The 23,834-nt window shown below is 49.5% G+C and overlaps 8 protein-coding genes and 1 non-coding gene across 9 annotated transcripts; 4 read left to right on the plus strand and 5 right to left on the minus strand.

The window, feature by feature from the left end:
* Positions 1 to 581: 581 nt before the first annotated feature.
* On the minus strand, positions 582 to 1,451 carry SEPMUDRAFT_109674 (uncharacterized protein; the record flags this gene model as incomplete). Its single annotated transcript, XM_016900796.1, has 3 exons — positions 582 to 1,055; positions 1,186 to 1,290; positions 1,395 to 1,451. 3 exons carry the CDS (start codon positions 1,449 to 1,451, stop codon positions 582 to 584), a joined length of 636 nt encoding a protein of 211 aa, XP_016758468.1.
* Positions 1,452 to 4,125: 2,674 nt separating this feature from the next.
* Positions 4,126 to 4,197, minus strand: SEPMUDRAFT_t63. The gene has a single exon. It is a non-coding gene; the product is annotated as a tRNA-OTHER (tRNA).
* A 581-nt stretch (positions 4,198 to 4,778) lies between these two features.
* Positions 4,779 to 5,417, plus strand: SEPMUDRAFT_109675 (uncharacterized protein; the record flags this gene model as incomplete). The annotated part of the gene is made up of 1 exon (XM_016900797.1): positions 4,779 to 5,417. One exon carries the CDS (start codon positions 4,779 to 4,781, stop codon positions 5,415 to 5,417), a length of 639 nt encoding a protein of 212 aa, XP_016758469.1.
* A 2,689-nt stretch (positions 5,418 to 8,106) lies between these two features.
* On the minus strand, positions 8,107 to 10,477 carry SEPMUDRAFT_150496 (uncharacterized protein). The gene is made up of 2 exons (XM_016906218.1): positions 10,151 to 10,477; positions 8,107 to 9,924 (listed from the first exon to the last, which is right to left on the minus strand). The coding sequence occupies exons 1-2, from the start codon at positions 10,283 to 10,285 to the stop codon at positions 8,362 to 8,364; spliced, it is 1,698 nt and encodes a 565-aa protein (XP_016758470.1). The 5' UTR covers positions 10,286 to 10,477; the 3' UTR covers positions 8,107 to 8,361.
* Positions 10,478 to 11,339: 862 nt separating this feature from the next.
* Positions 11,340 to 13,933, minus strand: SEPMUDRAFT_150497 (ENTH-domain-containing protein). Its single transcript, XM_016906219.1, has 4 exons — positions 13,701 to 13,933; positions 13,572 to 13,641; positions 13,248 to 13,468; positions 11,340 to 13,195 (listed from the first exon to the last, which is right to left on the minus strand). Exons 1-4 carry the CDS (start codon positions 13,771 to 13,773, stop codon positions 11,895 to 11,897), a joined length of 1,665 nt encoding a protein of 554 aa, XP_016758471.1. The 5' UTR covers positions 13,774 to 13,933; the 3' UTR covers positions 11,340 to 11,894.
* A 346-nt stretch (positions 13,934 to 14,279) lies between these two features.
* SEPMUDRAFT_150498 (60S ribosomal protein L8-B) lies at positions 14,280 to 15,885 on the plus strand. Its single transcript, XM_016906220.1, has 4 exons — positions 14,280 to 14,471; positions 14,702 to 14,785; positions 14,844 to 15,353; positions 15,408 to 15,885. The coding sequence occupies exons 1-4, from the start codon at positions 14,469 to 14,471 to the stop codon at positions 15,606 to 15,608; spliced, it is 798 nt and encodes a 265-aa protein (XP_016758472.1). The 5' UTR covers positions 14,280 to 14,468; the 3' UTR covers positions 15,609 to 15,885.
* A 986-nt stretch (positions 15,886 to 16,871) lies between these two features.
* Positions 16,872 to 18,184, minus strand: SEPMUDRAFT_150500 (uncharacterized protein). The gene has a single exon (XM_016906221.1). The coding sequence runs from the start codon at positions 17,557 to 17,559 to the stop codon at positions 17,056 to 17,058; it is 504 nt and encodes a 167-aa protein (XP_016758473.1). The 5' UTR covers positions 17,560 to 18,184; the 3' UTR covers positions 16,872 to 17,055.
* On the plus strand, positions 16,872 to 18,249 carry SEPMUDRAFT_134745 (uncharacterized protein; the record flags this gene model as incomplete). The annotated part of the gene is made up of 2 exons (XM_016902659.1): positions 16,872 to 18,048; positions 18,115 to 18,249. The coding sequence occupies exons 1-2, from the start codon at positions 17,866 to 17,868 to the stop codon at positions 18,247 to 18,249; spliced, it is 318 nt and encodes a 105-aa protein (XP_016758474.1). The 5' UTR covers positions 16,872 to 17,865.
* Positions 18,250 to 18,543: 294 nt separating this feature from the next.
* Positions 18,544 to 21,006, plus strand: SEPMUDRAFT_127112 (arginyl-tRNA synthetase). The gene has a single exon (XM_016902123.1). It carries the CDS (start codon positions 18,750 to 18,752, stop codon positions 20,865 to 20,867), a length of 2,118 nt encoding a protein of 705 aa, XP_016758475.1. The 5' UTR covers positions 18,544 to 18,749; the 3' UTR covers positions 20,868 to 21,006.
* Positions 21,007 to 23,834: the final 2,828 nt, after the last annotated feature.

Genomic DNA, 23,834 nt, shown 5'->3' on the forward strand with positions numbered 1-23,834 from the left:
CATGATATGATGCATGAGTTGCTTTGGGATGGGAACGATTGATACGGAGACCCTGCATGATGATAACGGGAGTTCGGGGAGCACATTCAGATGGTAGGTGAGAAGAAGAAGATGTGTATATCACGATTTCTCGAAGCGTTGAGTGTGTTTTCATGTTTCTGGATCCATTGTCAAAAGAAGCAGGGAGACTTGTCCCTGCCGGAAACTACTGTGCCGTCCGCCCGTCCATGAGTGAAGGTTGATCTGACATTCCACCGTAAGCCCAGCACAAAAATCCCCTCACGCCTGGCAATCATTCATTCATTCGGGGAGTACAAGTCGCTCGTGTGGAGGTATACATGGCATCAGGCCAACGAGTAATCCAATTATAACGAACGACGTGATTTTGAAGCTACCTATCTCCCTGTCCATCAATCCTCCATTGCACAACAATAACAACAAAAGGCCCTCCCCTGGATCAATCAAAAAAAGAACGACCAATCAAACTCCGCCAAAAGCCCAAAACCGAAAAACGAGAGTCCACCTCCTCCACTTCCCTCCCAACTACATAACCATATACTAGATACATACATACTCAGGTACTACATCACCTCCCCACCCCCACTTCCCCCAACAACAGGTCCAATTCCAGGAACCCCCGCACTAGGCTGACCACCACTCCCACTCCCACTCCCTCCAGTCTGTCTCGGAGGTGAATTTTCCGGAACAGCCTCATTAGCAGGAGCCGTAGCCCCGGACTGAGTTCCGCCTCCTTGTCTTGTAGGAGCACGATTAGCGCTTGGTGCTCCCCCTTGTCGCGTCGGAGCACGATTCGCGCTTGGTGCTTCTCCTCCTCCTCCTCCTTGTGTGGGACGGCGGTTGTTGCTGTTTCCTGCTGGTGTGGGACCGCGATAGTAGGGGCCTCGGGATGGGGAGTTGTTGCTTGGTCCTCCTTCTTCTTCTCCTCCGGGGGTTGGTCGGGGGCGCGTGAAAGGGGGGAATCTGCCGTTTCCCGGGTGGGAGGTTATGCCGGGGGTGTCGCTTGGTTGGTTGTCGTTGTTGTCGTTGCTGTTCTGCTGGAGATGGGGTGGGGTGTTTGGTTAGTGTGGAATTGCGTTTTTTTTTTTCTCTTCTTTTCTTTGTGTGCGAGGGGGTCGGGGGGTTATGACAGGCAGTTTTCCCTTTTCGAAATTTTAGATTACGTACTGCTCCTGGTCGTATGATAGGCATATCCGGTGCTGATGCCGACCCAGCTGAAATGCCTGGAGTGTCCGCGGCGGCGTCTGTTCTGGCGACTAAGGCGGGTTCGGTCTGATACAGGGTTGTCAGAGGGTACTACTTGATTGGTGGTGGCTTTTTCTTTTCCTTTTTGTTTTCCTTGTTAACTGTCATGTTGTAGAGGAAAAGGTGCTTACTGGTGCAGTGAGAACAGCGCTGACTGCTGTGACCAAGAGAAAGGCACCGGTCTTCATGTTGACGGAGAGTCTTTTGGTGGGTGGATGAGGGGGTTGATTGAGCTGAGTTGGCTATTTGCGATTGTTGACTTGTTGGGAATGTGTTGCCTGCACAACGGTTGGTGAAGCACTGCTTCTTTATAGGTATCGTCACACAGTCACGTAGTTCAGTCGTTCGTCATGACAACAAATACCGTGTCCGCAATTCCCCGTAATTGCAACCTCGCATTTCATCGTGTAGTGGTATCTAGAGCTTTGAGACTGTTTCTCCCAACTAGTCATCGATCATGGATCAACATGAAACTGGAATTGGAGCTCTTGGACTCCTGATTCGATCTAGACTAACGCTCGGGGGCAAATGATCCAGATCGAAGATTTTTAGGGCAATGGCTGGATGCTCACTCCAACCAGAGTATGTGGGACGATGATCTGCACGGCGAATTGCCTTTCAAGATATCCACTGCCCCTCTCGCTGACGACTCCTGTTCGAGGTGCTTATACACAGCCGCAAGCGAACAATGGAGTGACGTCTGAGGATCCTTTAGGGCGCCTATCGGTATCCACTGGTTTCTGCATGGATTGCGACAGGCTTCCCTATAGTCTGGGGCCGGAAAGTTTAGCCCCCTAAGACATGTTGGAGGGCATCTACCGAAGTCTATCATGTGCATATGGGATGCTTCACCACAGCACAGCAAATTGGGTCCGCTGAATGATTCAACAGGGAGCACAAGTCTTGTCGGCACTTATGCGATGAAGGCATTGTGAAGTTGCCATTGTTGCTGCGCGAACGGATAAATGTTTCCCTACTAGCTGTTTATTCTCTCGTTTCGTCAAACATTTGACGGGTGCCTCTTGCATGGAGGCTTGAAGAAGTCATCCGCTGATTGTCTCACTTGCTGTAGGCCTGATCTCGTAGATATCATGGGCTATAATCTCGTGGCTTGAAGATGCAACTGAATGCTTTTCCGATACCATGAAGTACTTAGTCGTCTGCAAGAATGGATGGTTTTGAAGGATTTGCGAGCCCTGATACTGCCCGGATGCCCGAATGGTCATATCTTGGCAATGATGATGGTGAATCGTCAAGTGAAGTGATAGTCCATCATTCCAACCTGGAAATTCATTTGGGGCACACCACGTGCGGTCAGGGTTTTCCTGCAGTTCCCGAGATCCGAGTTCCGAGATCGTGCCTAAAATGAACATGTTCTAGACCAACAAGGCTTGGCAGCGGACTTCATTCACCTCCTCTGCTCTCCTTTCTTCTCCTTTGCCCTCCTCTGTGCCGCTTATCGTCATCCGTTTACTATATTCTCACCTCCCACACTACTTCCCCGGATTGACATGCATCTCCAATGGCCACGCTATAGCGTGCGACGTCTCTCAATGGGCATCAAGACATTTTTTGCATGTTCTTGACCCTCTACTTTGGGCATCAAGCAGGACTTTGGCCTCCGATTTGCTGTTTTCAATTGCGGAAGCACCCAGACATCGCATCGCATAGCATAGCATAGCATACTCACCATCAGGATATTCCTGTATGAGAATGTGCCCGTATTCAGCGTCAGAATTACGGACCGGAGATGGAATGTAACAAGTTTGCCACATTTCCTGGAAAACTATTCCCGTAAGCGGGAAGACCATCTTTGGGCCTCATTTTCCCCATGGAATAGTAAGAGTCTCTACTCCCTATGCTCTTCCGCCGTACTTGAAGGTCTAGATTCTCACATTCGTAGATTGGTGCATGGTGAATCTTTCGACCGCGGACTTGCCCTCGCGTTTGACTGGCGAGGAACGATCCGTCTGGCGCGGGCCACTATTGCGATCGCTCATTCGGATGCACCTAATTCTTGGTGAAGGTGGTGCAGACGCAGCCATTCAAGGCGTTTCGACGTCACACAATAGAAAGACGAAGTTGAAACCCAGGCTGGGGACTCGGGAAGGGGGAGGTGGGGGAAACACGCGTATGGGCCTCTAGGTGCTGAACGTGAAGCCCGTGTAGGGGCAGTATGCCTTTTCTCATGGCTAAGCAACTTGGGTCATCTGTTGATGGCGGTGCGACGAGCCCATTGCGTAGCGACGCCCAACCCATATTCGAGCAATCACAATCACATCTTGTCCCATGGATGAGCGCCGTCTCAAGCTCTGGATCTTGCAATAGGCGTCCTTGGCTTAGGTGTTGAGCCATAGAACCATACTCCCGACCGTCAGCATAAGGAATAACTTCATTGCCGTCGAGATCCCTAGTGTCGAAAGGATACACGTGAGCACTGGCGCCTGATCGAGTTATACCGGGAGCGTCACAAGTCGCGTGCAGTGCGCCTTAATGACCATAATGACAACGTGATCGAGTCCATACGAACACGAGGTAGCCCGCACGAGGTAGCCCGCACGAGGTAGACCGTACGAGGTAGACCGCACGAGGTAGACCGTACGAGGTAGACCGCACGAGGTAGACCGCACGAGGCAGACCGCACAAGGGAGACCGCACGTGGTGCTAAGGTAATGTCAATAAGGCGCAGCACCCTAGGATATATATACCTCTTACCCCCTAACAACTTAACAAACTCGAGGAAGACAAAGATCATGTTCGACTACCTATACAAAAGGAGAAGCCTGCGCTTCACTAAGCGCCGAGTTTCAGTTGTATAGGCTTAAAGATACTTCGAGGACAAAAAAGAATGTCTAAAACATTTGTCGACCGCTGGAGTCGAACCAAGCATCCCCCAACCAAATATGGGTGCCCTAACCGATAGACCAGATCGACAAGAACAGTCATCCTACGGTTGTATATATACTCTGGTGTCGTAATCGAGCGCTTCATGGCGTATAATCCACATGGACAGAAAGACGATGGAATCGAACGGATTGACAAGATGGACCACGTTGCAAGGTACATGTATGTATCTTCTGCTACGACAATCCATGAACCGCAAGAGCACTGCTGATTGAGGGAAGAGAATCAAGCATCCCCTAAGTGAAGCTGCCGCTATTCCTGTCTTCGTCGGGTCCCCTGACCTATGGGAGCCATTGACAAGGACACCAAAAGAGAGGCCAGCCAATGCATTGATTCGGCGTGTCAAGGCCTGTCTGTCTGTCTGTTGGTGTTGGCGATTCGAATCTCCTCCAGGCTATGACCACAACCTGAGGCCCGAGCTTGTATTTCACCAACGCACCGTGCTTGGCGCACTCCTTATACTCATCACGCACCACAATATTCGACGGCACTTCCATCGACCACGCACCACAACATTTCACGGCACTTCCATCGACCACGCACCACAACACTTGACGGCGCTTACATCGAATACTTGAGCAAGACACCGAACTCCAACGTCCGTCTCAAGAATGGATATGCCAGGCGGCGCTTCGCTCCGCGCACCAAACAGCTGTAGACAGACAGACCGCGAACCCACTCTCTCGAACCTCCCTCTGGAGATGAGAGACGCCATCTACGACCATGCCGTCACACCTTCACAGTGCACATGCTGCAGGCTCGTGCGCCTCAACACTAGCGACGGCACACCCCTCGACCACATCCCCGCATACAGTGCCAATCAAACGGCCAGAAAGTTCGAGCTGCCCAACCTTGCACTTGTCAACTCCCAATTCCATAAAGAGGTGATGTGTCACGTCTTCCTCAAGAACAACGTCTACGCCACGGTCTTCAACCTGTCGGAAGATGTCAATGCGATTCTGCGACAGATCTATGCTGGCGGCCAAGAGGCCGCGGGAAAGATCAAGAAACTGTATTTATTATACAGCAAGAAGCAGCACTATCGCGAAATCATGAAGACGCTGGTGCCGCAGCTGGCAGAAGCCGGCGTGCGAACCAAGAAAGACGACGAAGTGGTCGTTGTGAGTCGAATCATGCAGTCAAGCATGGTGCCAGACTATGAAGGACCTCGATACTCCCGCAGGGTGGCGCGCTTGCCGGGCTGTCAGTGCGAGTTCTGTATCTTGCAGTTCTTGCACGATATGCGCTGAGAAGTGCGCGCGGGTGGAGAGGACAGAACGAGCAGGCTAGCGGACACTGATGGCAGAAGAAGATTGAGACGAGGTCTTTTGCTTACTCTACAAGCTTGCATATGTATATGCGAGAGATGAAAGTGTCCAGCTTGTGACGAGAGGTATTCGAAAGAGTACATAATGCACCAAAACATTCAAGACCGTGAAAGACTCTTCCCAATGCAGTGTGAGCATACTGACCCCCTTTGACATGAACAGGAAATCATTGCAAGCCCACTCTATTGACTCCTAATTGAATTCGCCTACCGTGCCTCAGCCGTGACCTAACATATCCTTTCACTTTATTGCATTTCGCTAGAAAAAAATCAGAAAAAGAGAAAAGCAAGGAAATACAGCTAAGTACAGTATATGGTACGCCGCCTCTACCGACTCCTGAAAAAGCTCGTCCCCACTGCGCCAAGGCTATAACACAATATGTGCTTTGACTCTATCGTATCCTACTAGAAACCTAAGAAATTAGAAAGAGAAAAGCAAAGAAATACAGCTAAGTACAGTATATAGTAAGCCTCCTCTATCGACTCTAAAGGAGCTCGCTCTACTAAGCCTAGCCTAGAACAAAATATATCCTTTAACCTAATAGAGTTATTCTCGAGTTACTAAACTCTACAAGCGAAAAAGAAAAAGAAAAATATACTACGTATAGTAAGCCTCCTCTATTAACTCCGAAAGAACTTGCTCTACTGCGCCTAGCCTAGAACAAAATTCATCTTTTAATTCTCTTATACTCTACTAGAAATAACGAACTCTAGAAGAGGACAAAGAAAAGTAAAAGGTCTTATATATAGTAAGCCTCCTCTATCGACTCCGAAAGAGTTCGCTCTACTCCGCCTAGTATAGAACAAAATAGATCCTTTAACCTAATAGAGTTGTTCTAGAAATACTAAACTCTATAAGAGAGAAAAGAAAAAGAAAAATATACTATATATAGTAAGCGGCAAGCCTTCTCTATTAACTCTAAAAGAACTCGCTCTACTACGCCTAGCCTAGAACAAAACAGATCCTTTAACCTAATAGAGTCGTTCTAGAAATACTAAAATCTAAAAGAAAAAAAAGAAAAGTTAAAGACATTAAATATAGTAAGCCTCTTCTATCGACTCTAAAAGAACTCGCTCTACTAGACTACTACGCCTAGCCTAGAAAGAAATATATCCTCTAACCTAATAGAGTCGTTCTAGAAATACTAAACACTAGAAGAGAAAAAATAAAATAAAAATATACTATATATAGTAAGCCTCCTCTATTGACTCTAAAACAGCTTGCTTTACTACGCCTAGTCTAGAACAAAACATTTCTTTTAACTCTACTAATCTCTACTAGAAATACTAAACTTTAGAAGAGAGAAAAGAAAAGTTAAAGGTATTAAATAATTTAAATATAGTAAGCCTCCTCTACTAACTCTAAAAGAACTTGCTCTACTACGCCTAGTCTAGAACAAAATATATCCTCTAACCTAATAGAGTTGTTCTAGAAATACTAAACCCTAGAAGAGAAATACTAATGCTCTAGAAGTCTAGAAGAGGAAAAGTAAAAGTTAAAGGTATAAATATAGTAAGCCGTCTCTATCGACTCTAAAAGAACTCGCTCTACTATACCTAGCCTAGAATAAAATTTATCTTTTAACTCTATCGTATCCTACTAGAAATACTAAACTATCAAAAAATATACTAGAAAGAAATATACTAGAAAGAAATATACTATCAAAATACATACTATTAAAAAATATACTATTAAAAAATATACTATAAAAAAATATACTATAAATCTAAAATACTTGCCTACTATACTTAAAGTATAACGTATAGTATATTATATTTTTTAACTTAACTCGAGTATACTATAAATACTAAACTTAGAAGTAAAAGAACTAAAAAGAAAAAAAAACTAAATACTAAAATTCCTCTAATAGACTCCTAGTAACCTTGCCTACTATACCTAGCCTAGAACCAAATATATCCTCTAACAAAATATACTATAAGTTACAACTCCTCTTATTAAATCTTCTAACAAACTCTTCTACTATACCCTTACTCTTACTCTTACTATAACGCAATACAATATATTCTCTACCTTAATTAAACCCTTCTAAAAAATTTAGAAGTTTAGCTAAGAAAAAGAAGTCTTATACTTCTTAAATATACTATCTCTTCTCTTGCTCGCTTACTTACTTATCTCCTTTCTTCTTATCTCTTCTCTAATTTAGAAATCTAGAATCTAGATACTAAAGGTATCTTGTTTATATTTTATCTTACCTTACCTTATCTTACCTTACCTTACCTTACCTTCCCTTCTATATTATTGAATATAGGTACGAATATAGGAATATAGAGACGGACGAATAGAGGAATAGAGAGATAGAGAGATATAGGAACGTAGGGACTAAGGGACGAAGGGACGGAGGGGACGGAGGGACGTACGTATATACGTACGGGACGGACTAGATCAGTTATAGACCAAACTATGTGGATTGCCTGGTAACATAGGAAAATCAATAGAGGAACCTAGCGCGTAGGTAGAAAAACAGAATAAAAAAAGGGGGAAAGGGGAAAAAGGGGGGGAGGGGATTTGGTCTAGTATGTTACGAAGAAGACCACCCAACACGAAAACCTAAGGAGTAAAGGGATTGAAAAAAGAAATGAACAGTAGTAGCATTGAATTGAATTACTATCATAAGGCTCGTAAAATCTTGTCTTCGTCTCAAAAAATAAATGACATGATACTCAGGATCCCCCCAAAAAATGCAGCCGCCTAGCAGGGCTTTCAGCTTTCAGGTGGCTGACGCTCAGAACGCAATGACAAAACCTCGAATAATCATCGAATAGATCATCCATCGCGCCGCATGACACCTTTCCTACTATGACCCTCCTTCTCTCCGTGCTCATACTGTTGTCTACTCTTCCTCTCCCTACTGACTGACTTTCAGTCCGCTCTCCTTCAAGATCCGAATGGTGTCTTCGGGCGAATAACCAAAAAAGACAGGACCATTGATCACGATCGTCGGTTGCTGGAGGTGCGACAACGCTTCGGCTGGCGACGGTGCTGTTTTCTGGTCTGGCGGAGCTCGACTTGCTTCTGGCGGTACGGCGGGTTCGGCTATGGTGGGCTTGCCATGCGCAGCACCGTCCTTGGCAGCAGCAGCAGCAGCAAAGGCAGCGCCCATACCTGCGCCGGCTTTCATCTCCTTGTGATCAAAAGGACATTTGCCAGCTCCACCACTCATCTTGGGCATGGGGTTGGTGCCTGTTGCATCAATAGCTGCGGGTTGCTGCTGTAGTGCTGCTGGTGAAGAGATGACTCGTGCAGGCTTACTGCCAATCTCATCTCCGCTTTCCACATCACCAGCAACGTCTGCGTACTTCGCCGGGACATGTATGCCCCAGGGACGACTCGGCGACTCTCCCACTCGAATGTCTCGCACGGGTCGTTCGAAATGAGGTAGACGTTCCTCTGTTTGCTCTTCTACCTCCACCTCCGCATCGGGTGCTTGTGCGCTGACACTTTTCGCCCACTTCCGGATCTTCTCATCACTCAGAGCCTTTTCACTGCCGTCGACATCGTCTTCCTCGTCCTCGACGACAATGTCTTCTGGCAGCATTTCTTTGTGTCGTTGACCAAGTCCCTGAATCATAGAGACAAGATTACCATACTTGGCGTCCAGTTCCTTGATCTGTTCTTCATTGCTCTGATATCGCATGACGCACACTTCATGACTTCGTGGAAGTTCGTGCTTGTGTTTCTCAAAGTAGGTGGCAACTTCCTCGGGAGAATGCTGATCAAGGAAGCGGATGGGACATACGCCACCTTCCACGCTCTCAATCTGTAATTTGTCGGTGGGACCTTTGCTCGGAGCGACAAGACTGGGTGCTTTTTCATAGTGTGGGGATGGGCCCGTGTGATCGGAAAGGCCACAGATCTCCGCCTTGATCGGGTCAATCATGCTCGCCCTCCTGCTCCGCCTCTTCGAAAAGCTCTCTCTTCCATTGACACGACTTGCGTTGTTGGTCGAGGTGCTCCCCGTCACCACACTGCCGCCGCTTCCATTTCGTTCGTATCTGCTCAGCACACTAGCGGCGTGCGAACTCAACTTCTTCTTGGCCATGCTCGCAAACGGACAACCCAACTTGCTCGGCTTCCCTTCCACAGTAAAGTCTTGTTCGAGAGGTGATTCCGCGATGCTGGGCATCAAAGAGCTCGAGGCATCTGGGTTGTCCGCTGCTGGGCCGGACCAGATCTTTACTCCTGCGTCTGGCACTTCGGGCACAGCGTGTCTCAAGCCGTTAGCTGCGATGATGGCCGTCCGCACTTTGTTCGCTGCCCGGCGCGATTTCTCGTCGCTGCTCCTGTCCAGTATTTCTGCTGCCGTCTTTGGCACAACCCCTTTGTCTTTCGAGCCTCCGGCCGAGGAGATGAGGCTCAGTGGTGGCGTCGCAGTCTCGTTGGCGCAGTAGAATTTCGCGAGCTCGTTGTACTGGGGGAAGATTCGTCAGCTGTCTAGGTCTGTCTGCGCCGCCGTGGCAGAGATGGTATCGGAGCAAGCAAAGAAGCAATCAGAGTCAATTTGAAAACAGTCTATCATTGTCGCGTCATGACGACTACAGATTCAACATGATGATGATCATCATAGTAAGGTAGGTAAGGTAGGTACAGGTAGGGAAAAAGGAAGATGCAGCAGCAAGTTCCATGTAGGTACATACCTGCTCTCTCGCGGTCGCAAGTTTCCGTTCCAGGATGGAGTGACTCCCAAACAGCTTCTGGTATTCATGCTGCAGAGCGTCGAAGCCGGCCGACAGCTGCTCGATTAGCCGGTCGACTTCGAGGCTGTTGTCCATAGGAGAGGCCTGCGGTCGGTCGGTGTGGTGATGGTGTGACGCCGTGTGCCGATGTGTCTCGCGTTATGTCGTGGCCGACCGGCGCATATCCTGGTCGAATCTACTGTCTCGGAACGGTCGGCTAGGCGATGGAACGCGTGCTAGAACAATAAGACCCTGGTCAATAGGAGCTGAGCTGGTATTTGGGAGGAGTATGGTATGGCGTACAGAAGCAAAAGACGAGAGTACAGGATGTAGGTACATGTACCTGATGTTTGTGGAGAGAAGGTAAAAGTCTCAAGTTCTGCGCGTCGTCATACCACGAGGCAGAGTGCGACGACGGCTGTTGACAAAGGATTACTAAGGTAGGTAGGTACCAGATCTTATCAGATTAAATCAAGTCCTCTCAAGAACAAGGCTACCTTTTAGGTACGTAGCTTAGCTCCTCTTACTTGTGAAAACTAGCTGATGCCGATGAAGGTCGTGCTTGAAATCGACGCCGAGAATGAGTTTGTGCACAGCGGTTTCTGGCCATGGGTGAAGTTTTGGTTGGAAACACTCTTACTGTATGAAGTAGGGGACAACTCCCATCCCTCACACATGCATACCTGATTAGCAATAGCAGTTGAAGTCCCGACATCACTTGCGCCTCAAATACTTGATATCGGATGGGACCCTCTCGTTGGCACAGTGCTTCGTGATCCGTGGGTGCATCTCAACTCGCTCAAGCGACAACCCTTTGTTTGGATTGATAACCAGTAACTATGTACCTTATAGTAGAGGTCAGAAGATTGCCCGATAAAGGGCTCAACGAAGAGGCCTCAACGCTTACCTGCTTAATCAAATCTGTAGCTTCCGTGCTGACGAAGCTGGGGATCTTCGTCTCCGCCCGAGCAATGCGCCTATGTAGTCGTCATAATCGAGGTGTCCTCAAAGGGTGCTTCGCCCACGAGACATTCATATGCCAAGTTGCCAACACTCTCCCTCCCACCCTTCTCCCCTCTACGAATCTCTTCCTCCGCTGCCTGAGAATGGGAGTCAGGTAGATATGTAGGTAATGTAGTAAAGTAGGATCGTCAGATTTCTACTTACTACTACGGTAGCTACCTAGGTACCTACCTTAGACAGACCATGCTGACCCAAATCACAACAAAAGCAAGGATTGACACCTATCACACCATGAACGCCGTACCCGAGCAAACACTCACTCACTCACTCACTCACTCACTCGCAGCCGACGAAATGGTTCGACTGTGGGTATCTAGTAGTAGAAAAGGAAAAGCACAACATGAATGCCGCAAGGGAGAAATGCCAACCAAAGAAAACAACAACAACAACAGTCGGGTAATTGCTCCCCTCTGCCCTTCCATCCCCTCATCATACGCACGACTCCTTTCTTTCCATTTTTTGCAACGAACACGCCGTTGATGCGCTCGTCGAGAGAGTACGACCGCAATCGTAATCTTCTCTCATCCCATCCAATTTCGCCACCTCGCCTACTCGCCTTCGGCTCTGGTCTTTCCACACGATCATCGCCACTCATTTCAATCACATCGAAAATATCTCTTCTCATCTTTTCATTCCCCAAGTCGCACGCGCTCGACCTGGCTCATGAGTCTTCACTGCTCTCCTAGAGATCAATCAAGCTCCCGCCTTGACTCTGCTGCTGCGGTTGTCCAGGTCTGGGCCCAAAGGGATTGTTCCCTCCAAATCCAGCTCCAGGCCCACCAAACTGTGCAGCGGGACCAGTCTGAGCGGGGTATTGCGTTGGTGCTTGGCTGAAGAATGGGTTGGTGCCAGTCTTGGCTGCCTCGAGTCGACCCATGGACCCCGCACCAGCCGAATTGACATAGGTGCCAGGTGCCGTGTGCTGAGCGGGAATACGCATGTCACCGACATTTCCAAAAGTATCCTGCCCTTCGCCGCTCGCGAGAAGAGAGTTTAGCTTAGCTTGGTATGGGTCTTGTGGTGGACGGGAGGTTTGTTGTGGTTGCACAGGAGATGGTACCGGTGGAGGTGCGGAGAAATTCTGGATGGGGTTTGGTCGGGATTGGAATTGCTGGGTCGTTTGTTGTTCTCGTAGTGTATCGAGAGTTGGCTGGCGGAAGGGCGACGAGGTTTGTCGTTGTTGAGTGTGCGTCGCAAACGGGTTGTTGGACCCAGTAGGCTGTGCGGAAATGGGGGTCGATAGTGTGGTATTATTGCTCGCCCATGGGTTGTTCGAGCCTGCTTGCGCTGTAGGTTGCTCCTGTATCGCCTGTTGTTGCGGCTGTTGCTGTCCGGTCATCTGATTACCCCAAGGATTGTAGGTGCTCTGGGGTTGGATGAACTGCTGGGCGGGCTGCTGCATCTGTTCCCAGCCAGTCTGTTGTGGTTGCTGATAGCCGTATCCGTTCTGGAACGCTGTCTGCTGTGGTTGGAGACCAGTAGGCTGGCTGTAGGCGTTGTTCAGGTAGCCCGTCTGCTGCGACTGCAAAGGGTTCCCAAACCAATCGACCGCGGCCTGCTGTTGATAACCCTGGTTGAAGCCCGTCGGTTGGGGCGCCTGATCGGGAGTATTGTCGAACAGTAGGTCTTCCTGCTGCTGATCCTCCAATTGCCGTTTGCGCAGCTCTTCTTCCTCCTTGCTCAGCTTAATGGCCTTGGCCAGATCATCATCCGTGTCGAAACCACTGCGCTGTGCCCTTCTTTCTGCGTCTAGCTCGGCTTCATTCTTTGACGCCTCCAATGCTAACTTGTACTCGAGATCATCGTCGTCGTTTTGTGGTCGTCTCCGCACTTGCTCTCGCTGCCTGGGCGTTGGATCTCCTCCGAGACCAAACTCCTCGAGTCCAGTAACGCGCGACTTCCACGATCCGCGATTGGTTCGCTCCGCGCGCAGTCGTTCCTCGTCCAAGATGAGGGATGTCAGCTCCTTCGCGGAGTGTCGGACTTGTCATTGTCAGCTTCTTCTCCTGTCCTCGTCGGCTCCTGTAACACTTACTGCTGGCGCCCACATCCCTGCCATCCTCGTCAATGTGAATGAACTCGCGCAGAGTCTTGATGATATAGATGTTCTTCCTAGCCCATGTGACCACCAATTCCGACCCTTCGTGCAGGCAGTAATCCAGCACTTTCAGACTCTTCAGCACGTGTCTCCAGTTCTTCCCTTTGTCGTTCAATCGCTTGTCCAGCATGTCCATAACTTCGTAAAAATCGGTGGAGCTGTAGTGTACCATCTCACGGTCAGCGCAGTCTGGGAGAATACCGCCCGATGTCGCGGACCGACATGGATGACTGGCAACGGGTTATCACACTGGAGACTCGCCTGTTGTAGGTAATTCTGGCAACATCGGCCATGTCTGCGCCTGTTGGACCCCATGGGTCATTGCTGGTTGCTGTCCTCAACCGTCAGCCGCTGAGTCTGGATATCGCCGGGCCGCAGGAGGTTCTGTACCATTTCGGACTTTGACCTGGACGGAGGAGTAGCCTTTGGTGACATTCTTCACGCTTCGTAAGACCGACGACATGTTGGCGGATTAGGCGGCAACCACAGTCGCGCGAATGCGTGAATAGGAGGGCTAGTCAAGGCTGCGGGTGTGGATGGAGGATATGCGGTCGGCGAGATGCAGTCAATGTCAGCGGAGAAGAAATGGGTCGTAAAACTTTCTCTCTCTCTCTGTTTCTCTCTCTTTCACAACTGTTGGTGGTGATCTTTGAGGGAAGCTGAGGCAACCTTGTAGCCGCAATGCGACGCGCAATGACGCAGCAAGCCACAAGTGAAAGTCACATCACCTCAGCCTTGAAGACGGCGCTTTTTCGTCCGTCGGCACATCGAGCCACCACACCATTGTCAATGCCTGAGGTGTTGCTAGGGTACGGTCACGACTACATGTACATATATACCTTATACTCTCATGCCTATGGTATCCAACGTCAATGAGGCCTAATGGAAATGGGTCTGGCAAAGGGACACCTTGATCACTGTGACTCTGCTGCTACCTCCTACCAGCGCGTGTCTGTCTGCTGTGAACCATGAGGAAACTCTCATCTCTCGGCTGGACAGCCCGCATGTGATCTGGGAAGTTCCGGCCCGCTTTTTATTCTTGGCGCTCACACCTCAATAATTCTCTCTCTTCGCGAACACCACAGAACTTCTTTTCTCCAAGCTTGTCATAGCCCAACATCACGACCTTCCCTCTCCTTCACATCACCGGACGTCAACATGGTAAGCATCATGGAATACGGCACGAATGAATAGTCATTTGCCTCTGCTCGCTGATCAAATGCGCATTTTTCGCACACGCGACTCGGCGGGCATGCATTGGCAATGATGGAATTCGAATCCACCGCCATCTCTGAGGAGTGGCGCGTGTGACTATGGCTTGAGCTGTGTCGGGCAACCGCACAGTCTCTTTAGAGAAGGCAGCAGTCGCTGATTGTTCTTCTCAATGATAGCCTCCAGCAAAGAGCGGTGGAAAGAAGGCTGCTCCGGCGCCATTCCCCGCCACCAAGGCCGGTGTCAGCAAGAAGCAGGCCAAGGTATGTCCCACCTCTACCTCTTCTGGTCAGCTAATATGAGGGTACTGACGTGTTGCAGAACCCGCTCATTGAGCGCCGTCCACGCAACTATGGCATTGGCCAGGACATCCAGCCACGCCGCAACCTTAGCCGTATGGTGAAGTGGCCAGAGTACGTTCGTCTGCAGCGCCAGCGCAAGATCTTGAACATGCGTCTCAAGGTCCCACCGGCTATCGCCCAGTTCTCCAACACCCTCGACCGCAACACCGCTACCCAGGCGTTCAAGCTCCTCAACAAGTACCGACCAGAGACCAAGGCCGAGAAGAAGGAGCGTCTGCACAAGGAGGCTACCGCTGTCGCCGAGGGCAAGAAGAAGGAGGACGTGAGCAAGAAGCCATATGCCGTCAAGTACGGTCTTAACCACGTTGTGGCGCTCATCGAGGCCAAGAAGACCTCTCTTGTCCTCATTCCCAACGATGTGGACCCCATCGAGCTGGTCATCTTCCTCCCAGCTCTCTGCAGAAAGATGGGTGTTCCATACGCCATTGTCAAGGGCAAGGCTCGTCTCGGAACGGTCGCTCACAAGAAGGTGAGCCATACTCTTTTCTCCCATGCATGATTTCTATACTAATCTGTTCTCCAGACCGCTGCCGCCCTCGCTATCACCGAAGTGCGCGCTGAGGACAAGAACGAGCTCTCCAAGCTCGTCCAGGCCGTCAAGGAGGGTTACCTCGAGAAGAACGAGGAGGCCAAGCGCCACTGGGGAGGTGGTATCATGGGAGCCAAGTCCGTTGCTGCCACCAAGAAGGCTGCCCAGCGTGCTGAGCGTGAGATCAAGATCTAATTGGTCCACTGTCTCCTTCACTTGTTTGTGCATATCAAGCATGGCGTTCAAAAAGCACGACAAAAGTCATGTCTGTTGCTGGTGGGGTTGTTTAGCTTATGGGAATGATACCACGCTGAATGAAAAGAAGGCACTCAATCACTGTGGCTGCTCGCCCCGCAGCAAGGACGATGATCTATATCTCTTGTTTGCATTTTTCTTTTCCCAAAGTCGTAAACTCTTGACCCCATTGGTCTGCGAACATCGTTGTATCATGCACATGCAAGAGACTTTTCACTACCGAGCTCGTACTCAACCGTCGCACCTGCCATGCGGGACCGGCATCTCGAATGATTTGGCCGACTTGACAGAATTTTTCATTCTCCTTTCCACTTCACTCGACTCAACATCGCGAACCAAAGACCCCCAGATCTGCCATATGAACCACTATAGTCATCCATGTACGCGACCGCTTCCATCTTTCCACTGACTACCCCAGCTTGAGCTTGACTATATATCGACGGCATGGTAAAATCTGTTATTTGTCTGTCTATCTATCTATCTCTCTCTCTCTTTACCTATCTGTCTCTCTACTATCCCTCTACATACCTATCTATTCAAACAAAGTCCGCTAGGTCCATAACTTCGTACCTACTATTCTCTTCTTCTTCTTCCTCTTCTTCTTCTTCTTCTACCCAAAATTCCCGCGAAACTCCCTATACCGTACCGCACCGTACCTATTAGCTAGATAGGTAGGTACATGTATTTGAAAACTTTAGGATGAAAAGTGCTCTATCAATTAATGATAAGACAAACGATAATGAAAATATCTGTCTGTTTATTAGGTAGGTAGCATATTGAGAAATGAATATCATTTCTTTTTATTCATTTTTTTGTTTTCGGTCCAAGGCGCGAGATTGTACCTTATAATCAAATTAAATCCGAATGTCAAGCAGGAGGGAGGGTTCGCTTTCTAGGAAGCGCTACCTACTTTACTTTACGTCCTACCTAATGTATCGGGCTGTAGAGAATGGTTAGGTATTAGATCGTAAGGTAATGACCTGCGAGGGCGGGCAGTCAAGTCTCAACCACCTCCTACATGTAGGTAGCAGGCAGAATCCAACGAAGTCCCAAGAGTCAGAATGCTTGGTTGCGTTGCTTGCTGCTGCTCGTACTCGGTCACAGGGTCGGCCACGTGCACTTCTTCTAATTCTCGGCACGTTTCACACGCGAGTGGAGGAACTGGCGCGAAACGATATAGATACATAAAAGTATACTCGCTGCGGGGATTACTATTGTAGGCTACCGATGCGACACATACTCTCTCTTTCTATGTACATGGGAACCTCAGACACTATCGAGTGAGGAACATTCTCTCCAAATTCTAGTTTTGCCTCGATTGATTCAATTGGACATCTTTTCCAATTGAATCACGATTTTTTTTTTCTGTGATCCTTCGCTCCATCCTTTAGCATGTGTCCAGCGAGTCGCACTCGTTCTTGAGAGCCTCGGGCTTGATGAGCCTCAAGATGTCGTATTGTCCGCAAAACTCCCTGGACTTGAAGAAGCTTCCGTCCACCGAGGCCACTCGGAAGTTGAACAAGAATTCGTCTGGGTTCTCGCCTCCTGCAGCCAGCTGGAGACCTTCCGCTCCTGGGTTCGAGTATCGATAGATGATGTCCATGAAACGCTTTGTGTTTGGTTCTAGAAAGACATCGAACACGGTGTCACTCTTGGCGTTGTCGGCGCGATTGCAAGGAACGGACCATTGTCCTGGAGCCATTTGTTCCAGATCGTCGCCCTTGCAGATGATGTCTTCGGCGTTGGTGGCGTTGTTGTTGTTCGCATCGTCCCAGCTGTGAACGGAAAGCTTGGTGTCTGTGAGAGTGGCGTTGAAGTAGAGACAACCGTATGCCGAGCTTGCGAAGAGCGAGCTGGCCAGCGCCAGGAATGTTGTAGTGGCTGTGCGCATTGTGGATGGTGGTAGATGTGAAGTAGTGGCGAGGAAGATCGATATGCTGGAGAGTCGGGATGTTGTTTTGGTGGTGAGCTGGAGTTGCGCGGGCGAGGAGAGGTCTATATACCTTGGTCGAAACTTGGCAGAGCGCTCCGAAATTCCACAGCCTCGTTGCAACGCACAAGAGGGAGGCGGTATAATTTTGGCATTGGAGGAGATCCCTAAACCCGGTAAAGCATCCCAGATGGCCTGGTAACCGTGGTCTCCGTACAAGGTTTATGGTCTCACTCGGAATTTGAACGGCCAAGCTGACTCTCACACATGACGAAGCCAAGAGATATTGGCCCAGGGCCTCGCGATCATACGGAAGATGGAAGAGAAGTGAAGGCAATGCTGGAAACTTGCGTCGTCTTCACATCATCACATGAGCTTTCTCTGTGCTTCCAACGTCTCGGATGGCTCGTAACACCAGCCACCAAGGAGTGTCGGGAAGTAGAACAACTTGTAAGCGCCAAAGACAGAAACGAAGGCTACCGGATATGGATGGGAGACTCATGTGAATAATATCAGCGCAAGTTTGGACTCAATATGCATCTACAACGTGTCTACTATGGCTTCGTGTTGCTCCGGAACGAGCGCCGGATGCGTGATTCGAGGCCGTACTCGTCGGTCGAAAAGGCAGCAACGAGGAGATTGGGTGCTTGAGGATGCTGCTGAGGCCCGGCGTGATAATCTGACATGACTTTATAATTCCCACTTCAACGCAACGAACGCGTGGTGTGAGTGGAAGAAGATGGTGAGGCGGTCGATGCGTGGAGTGGGTTGGAAGAACGAGACGCGAAGAGAAGAGTGAGACAAGAGTCGGCTGTTCCTGCGCTCGGGAACCGCAGCGGCCCGCGATTGATGATGACTCAGTCAGATTTTCTCGTCGCGTATCCCAATCGGCGTTTCCAGAGGGGAAATCCAGAAAGATTTCAGTCAGAAACCACCTCAGATACACACTACACTCCACCACCTTGTGCATGCGCTACTCACTCCCCAGAATCACACTGACCACTGTTCGATACAACGCCTCGACTTCACCATCACGATTCCCATACCAGGCGACCCAGCGACCACTGTATTCGCGAGGCCGAGTTGGCCAGAATTACCTCTCCACCACTTCTCTGCGCTCACACATTTCGCAAGAGTGGAAGCCACCTACAATGGCCCTCTCGAATGGAAGCGCTAGTCAGGTGGCCGACATAAAGCACATTACTTCCCAGCTGCAGTCTGTAGGCATTTCGGAACTGCCACAGCCAGCAGGAGTGCTGCTACATCCACAGCGCAACCCAGTCGACATATATCGCGCAGTCATCATCGATCAGCTGCACAAGATCACTGGAGCAGAACCCGAGATTGTTAAGAATGCCGTGGCGTGGACACAGGATCAGAAGCATGGCGACCTGGTGCTCCCAGTGCCTGCATTGCGGCTGAAGGGCAAGAAGCCGGACGAGCTAGCTGCTGAGATTGCTGAAAAGTTTGACTCGCCCTTGATTGAGAAGCCGACAGTGGAGAAGACCAGTGTTCGATTCTTTTTCAAGCCAGAGCCATTGGCGAAATTCGTCCTGCCCGCCATACATCAGCAACAGGGCAACTATGGCTTCAATCCCACACTGGGCCTCGAGGATCCATCACAGCCGCAGAGTCGACACAAGAAGGTGATTGTGGAGTACTCAAGTCCAAATGTGGCCAAGGAGTTTCATACGGGGCATTTGAGGAGTACTATCATTGGCGGCTTCTTGGTGAAGATGTTCGAACGCGCGGGTTGGGAAGCGATATCAATGAACTATCTGGGAGACTGGGGCAAGCAATATGGTATCCTATCGGAAGGATTTGAGAAATACGGAGATGAGAACGAGCTATTGAAAGATCCTGTCAAGCACTTGAACACCGTCTACGTGAAGATCAACCAGGACAACTCGGCAGAGCAGAAACCAGCATCAATACTTGCCGAGAAGAAGGCCGAACTTGAAAAATTGAAGAATCCACCTAAGCCGAAGAAGCAAGCGAAGAGTAAGGAAGCCGAGACAGCCTCAGCGCCGAAGTGGACCGACGAGCAAGAGCAGGAGCTACAACGGGTTACAGCAGAGCTTGAGAAGGTGCAGCAGGAGCTCGTCAATAAGCCAAGTATCGACGAAAAGGCACGTCGGTTCTTCAAACGCATGGTTGATGGTGACGAAGCGGCGTTGAAGAATTGGCAAAAGTTCCGCGATGAGTCAATTAAAGCGTACGAGGGCATGTACTCGCGTCTGAACATCAAGTTTGATGACTACAGCGGCGAATCCACGGTCAAGGTGGAAGACATGGAGAAGGTCGCTACCGTGCTCGCCGAGAAGAAGATCAGCGAAGAGGACAGGGGAGCCGTAATCGTTGACCTTTCGAAACACGGGTTACCTACACTTGGCAAGACACTCGTCAAAAAGAGCGACGGTACCTCGCTCTACCTGACTCGTGACCTGGCGGCCAACCTGGAGCGTTATGAAAAGTACCACTTCGACCACATGATCTACGTGATTGCATCGCAGCAAGACGTGCACGTCAAGCAATTGTTTGCCATTCTCAAACTCATGGGCCCGCCATACAGCGACGTTGTTGCCAAGTGCAGCAACATCAGTTTCGGCATGGTCAAGGATCCCAAGGGCCAAACCATGTCCACTCGAAAGGGCACCGTCATCTCGCTGGCCGACAGTCTAGACTCTGCAAAGGAGTTCATGCATGAAGTCATGCGTCGAAACGAAGACAAGTATAAGCAGGTGGAAGAACCCGAAGCTACTGCGGACACATTAGCCATCTCGGCCATCATGGTGCAGGATTATAGCGGGAAGATGGTGAATGGGTACAACTTTGACCTGGAGAAGATGTGCAGCTTTGAAGGTGACACGGGCCCATATCTGCAGTACTCGCATGCCCGCTTGTGCTCGATCAAGCGGAAAGCCGAGGTATCGGAGCAGGAGATGCTGGCAGCAGACTTCAGTCTGATTACGGCAAAGGAAGGCATCTCACTGATTCGATCGTTGGCGCAATGGCCCGACGTGTTTCTCAACACCTACAAGACGCAAGAGCCCGTGACGGTGCTGACGTATCTGTTCAAAATGTCCCACTTGTTGAGCTCGTGCTACGATGCGATTGACCGCAACAACAAGAATGCAAAGACGTTGAGTGTCATGTATGCAGAGAGTCGGGAGAAGAAGATGGCACTGATGGCCATGTATGAAGCCGCACGGATCGTGCTGAATAATGGCATGCAGCTGCTCGGACTGACTCCTGTCGAGAGGATGTAATCCCGCAATGATGTGACATAGCGGAGCAGTACTAGTACTAAGGTAGTCAAGTACCTGATGAATGCACGAATGAAGCGACGTCGAACCTTGGACAGGACATGATAGATGTCACTGACAATAAAAGAAAAGTGATATCGAGAAACAAAAAAAGAGAAGAAAAAATCAAAAAATCAAAAAATAAGATACCCCAAACGTTGGTTCGTTCGTCCCCCCTCCGAGCTCTCTCTTTCTCCTCTCCCCTCTCCCCCTCTCCCCCTCACCCCTCCATACCTATCATAAGGTACATACATACATACCTTATATGTACTGTATATGAGAGCTCGTCACACAGCAGCAGTAGTGCAAGTAAGGTAGGTTGCCGCTCATCTGCCGGCGGTGACTTCATTACACACACACAGATATGGAAAGCATGCACGCAAGCAAGCAAGCAAGCAAGCAAAAGTATACGGTACCTTCGATACATCCTATCCCTTAGTAGCCGGTGTTTTGGTCGTTTGGTTGTTTGGTCGTTTGGTTGCTATATGCAAGTCATGCACGCATACCTTATCTATCGACACCTCCCTTAGGTAGGTATGTAAGGTAGGTAGGTAGGGTAGGTCAGGTAGGTCAGGTGAGGTAAGATATCTGCCGAAATACATTGGATAGTCATTTTTGGAAAAGGTTGGGTGAGGTGTAGTGTATATACATTTCCTGCCTCCAGGTGTCTATGATGATGATGATAGGTGGTGTGAATGATAAGGTAGGTGTAGGTAAATAGATAATGAATACAGGCTAGGTAGGTAGTTCAGGTTGAGGTATATACCTTAGGATAAGGTAAAGTACCTAGGGTAGAGTAGGTATAATTCTTCGTGCTCTATCTAGAATATATGTATAGTCTTATCAGAGGTAAGGAACCTAGTATGTAGACAGGTAGGTGTTTTGGTCTGCGAGTATAGGACAGGATCGTACTACCTACTACCTCCTAGTAAGATAAGAAGAAGGTCTTGGAGGCTTCTACTTCTCTATGCTCAATTGCATATGCACGCTAGATGGGTGGCAAATTCATCCTGGAGTAGATACACCGTACATGTACCTCTCTGCAGGTATCTGACCCCCCTGCCGAAAGTGAGTGGCTGTTACTGCCAAGACTTGAAGACTGCCCGACCAAATTTTGCTGTTTTCCTTCTCATCCCAGGCCTGCGCTCCTGCGCTAGACAGAATCCTCCTTGCTACCTGATTTTCCTTTTTTTTTTCTCTTACCGAAGGGTTTCATCTACCTAGGTACCTACCTTACCTTACCTTACCTTTTCACCCTGGGCACGAACCCATCAATGCAATGCTGTCACTCAGCATCGTTGGAGACTTGGAAATGGAGCGACAGCCATTCTACCTATTTTTGGTGCAAGCAATTCGGGAACAGTTGAATGAGAGGATGGGAGATGACCACGCAGGAGAGCAAAGCACAATAATAATAATATGGACTAGGGATGAATGAAAGCCAGCGCTTCCGAGGAGGTAGCTATATATATTTACACAAGATGAGTCAAAGAAAATCAATGGTAGAGATGAATCCACGAGGCTACCTACCTACTATACTTCCTACATCATCGTCATCATCATCATCGTCCACCTACGGTGGTACTACATACAGGTACTGACAAAAGCAGGTTCTGGTCTGGTCTGGTCAGGTCAGGTCAGGTCAGAGGTCAGATTCTTAAATGTGATGATTATTAATAACTTCCATACCTCTTCTCCCGTCTCTCCCAGTCTCCCTCTTACTGGAACAAGGCAAGGCTCTCGGGTCATACATCGTCTTTTGTCCGGAGAAGAGCGAAAATGATAGCTGGTAGCCTCGTAGTCCTAGGAGGTAGTGCCGTCATCGCTCAGGCAGTGTGCAACGCCGTGTCACCACAATCACATACACTCACCCCACACTCACACAGCTACTCTTACTTTCTACATTCACGCACATCTCAAGGGGGGGGGGAATTGGAGTGGAATGGAGGAGGGGAGAGGGGAGGGGAGGGAGAGAGAGAGGAGAGGACAACAATACAGTAGAGTACAGTCAGTTGATGATGACTGTGTGCGGTTGTTTCGTTCAGACGCTTCAGTCTCTGCAGTCATTCTTCTTTTTCTTTTTCTTCTGCCTTCTGCATACCTCCTAGTGCCCAAAGGTACATCCGCACCCCAGACGCCGGTTGGGCTGCTGTCTCAGATGCTGCCGACCTAAATGGCCCATGTCGGGTGTTGATGCCCAGCGACCGACAACTCGGCTTTACCAGCGACAGGTACTGTAGGAGGTACACACACGCACACACAGACACACGCACACACAGACACACGCACACGCACACGGCACACCCACACCCACACCCACACCCGCACCCACGAATATCATCATCACCTCACCTACCTACATTACCTACTATAGGCACATCATACATGTACCTAGTCCTACATGTACCCTACTCTCCCGACCGCTCCACCCAACGCCCGCCTCAAGAAGCTGTCTGTCGCCTGTCGCCCGCCGTCCTCTGCATTACCTGACCTTCCACATCCACATCATCATCATCCTCACCACCACCACGTCGTTCTGCACTCTCTCTGCAGACACCGGTGAGCTTGTGCAGCCCAACGGGGGGTCCTGCTTCCACTACTGCACACCTGCAGTCTGCACTCACTCTGCACTCTGGTTCGCGCGCAAACAGTCACTCTGACTTGCAGCACATCCTGTCACCACCAATCTACTCTCTGCGCGCCGACGACAATGCCACTGCACTGCCCGAGACACCAACAACAACCACGACAACGGACAATGAATTCACTGCTACGAGGCACCACCACCCTTCTTCGACCACTATCCGCCCTCTGCACATAGCGAGCGAGCGAGCCTTGTATCCACCATTCCATTCAAACCTCGACGTTGACCGAGCAGAACAGACTCACCAGAGAGAGAGAGAGAGAGAGAGAGAGAGAGAGAGAGAGAAC

This window comes from Sphaerulina musiva (assembly GCF_000320565.1).
Source record: "Sphaerulina musiva SO2202 unplaced genomic scaffold SEPMUscaffold_8, whole genome shotgun sequence".
Taxonomy (NCBI): Eukaryota; Fungi; Ascomycota; class Dothideomycetes; order Mycosphaerellales; family Mycosphaerellaceae; genus Sphaerulina; species Sphaerulina musiva.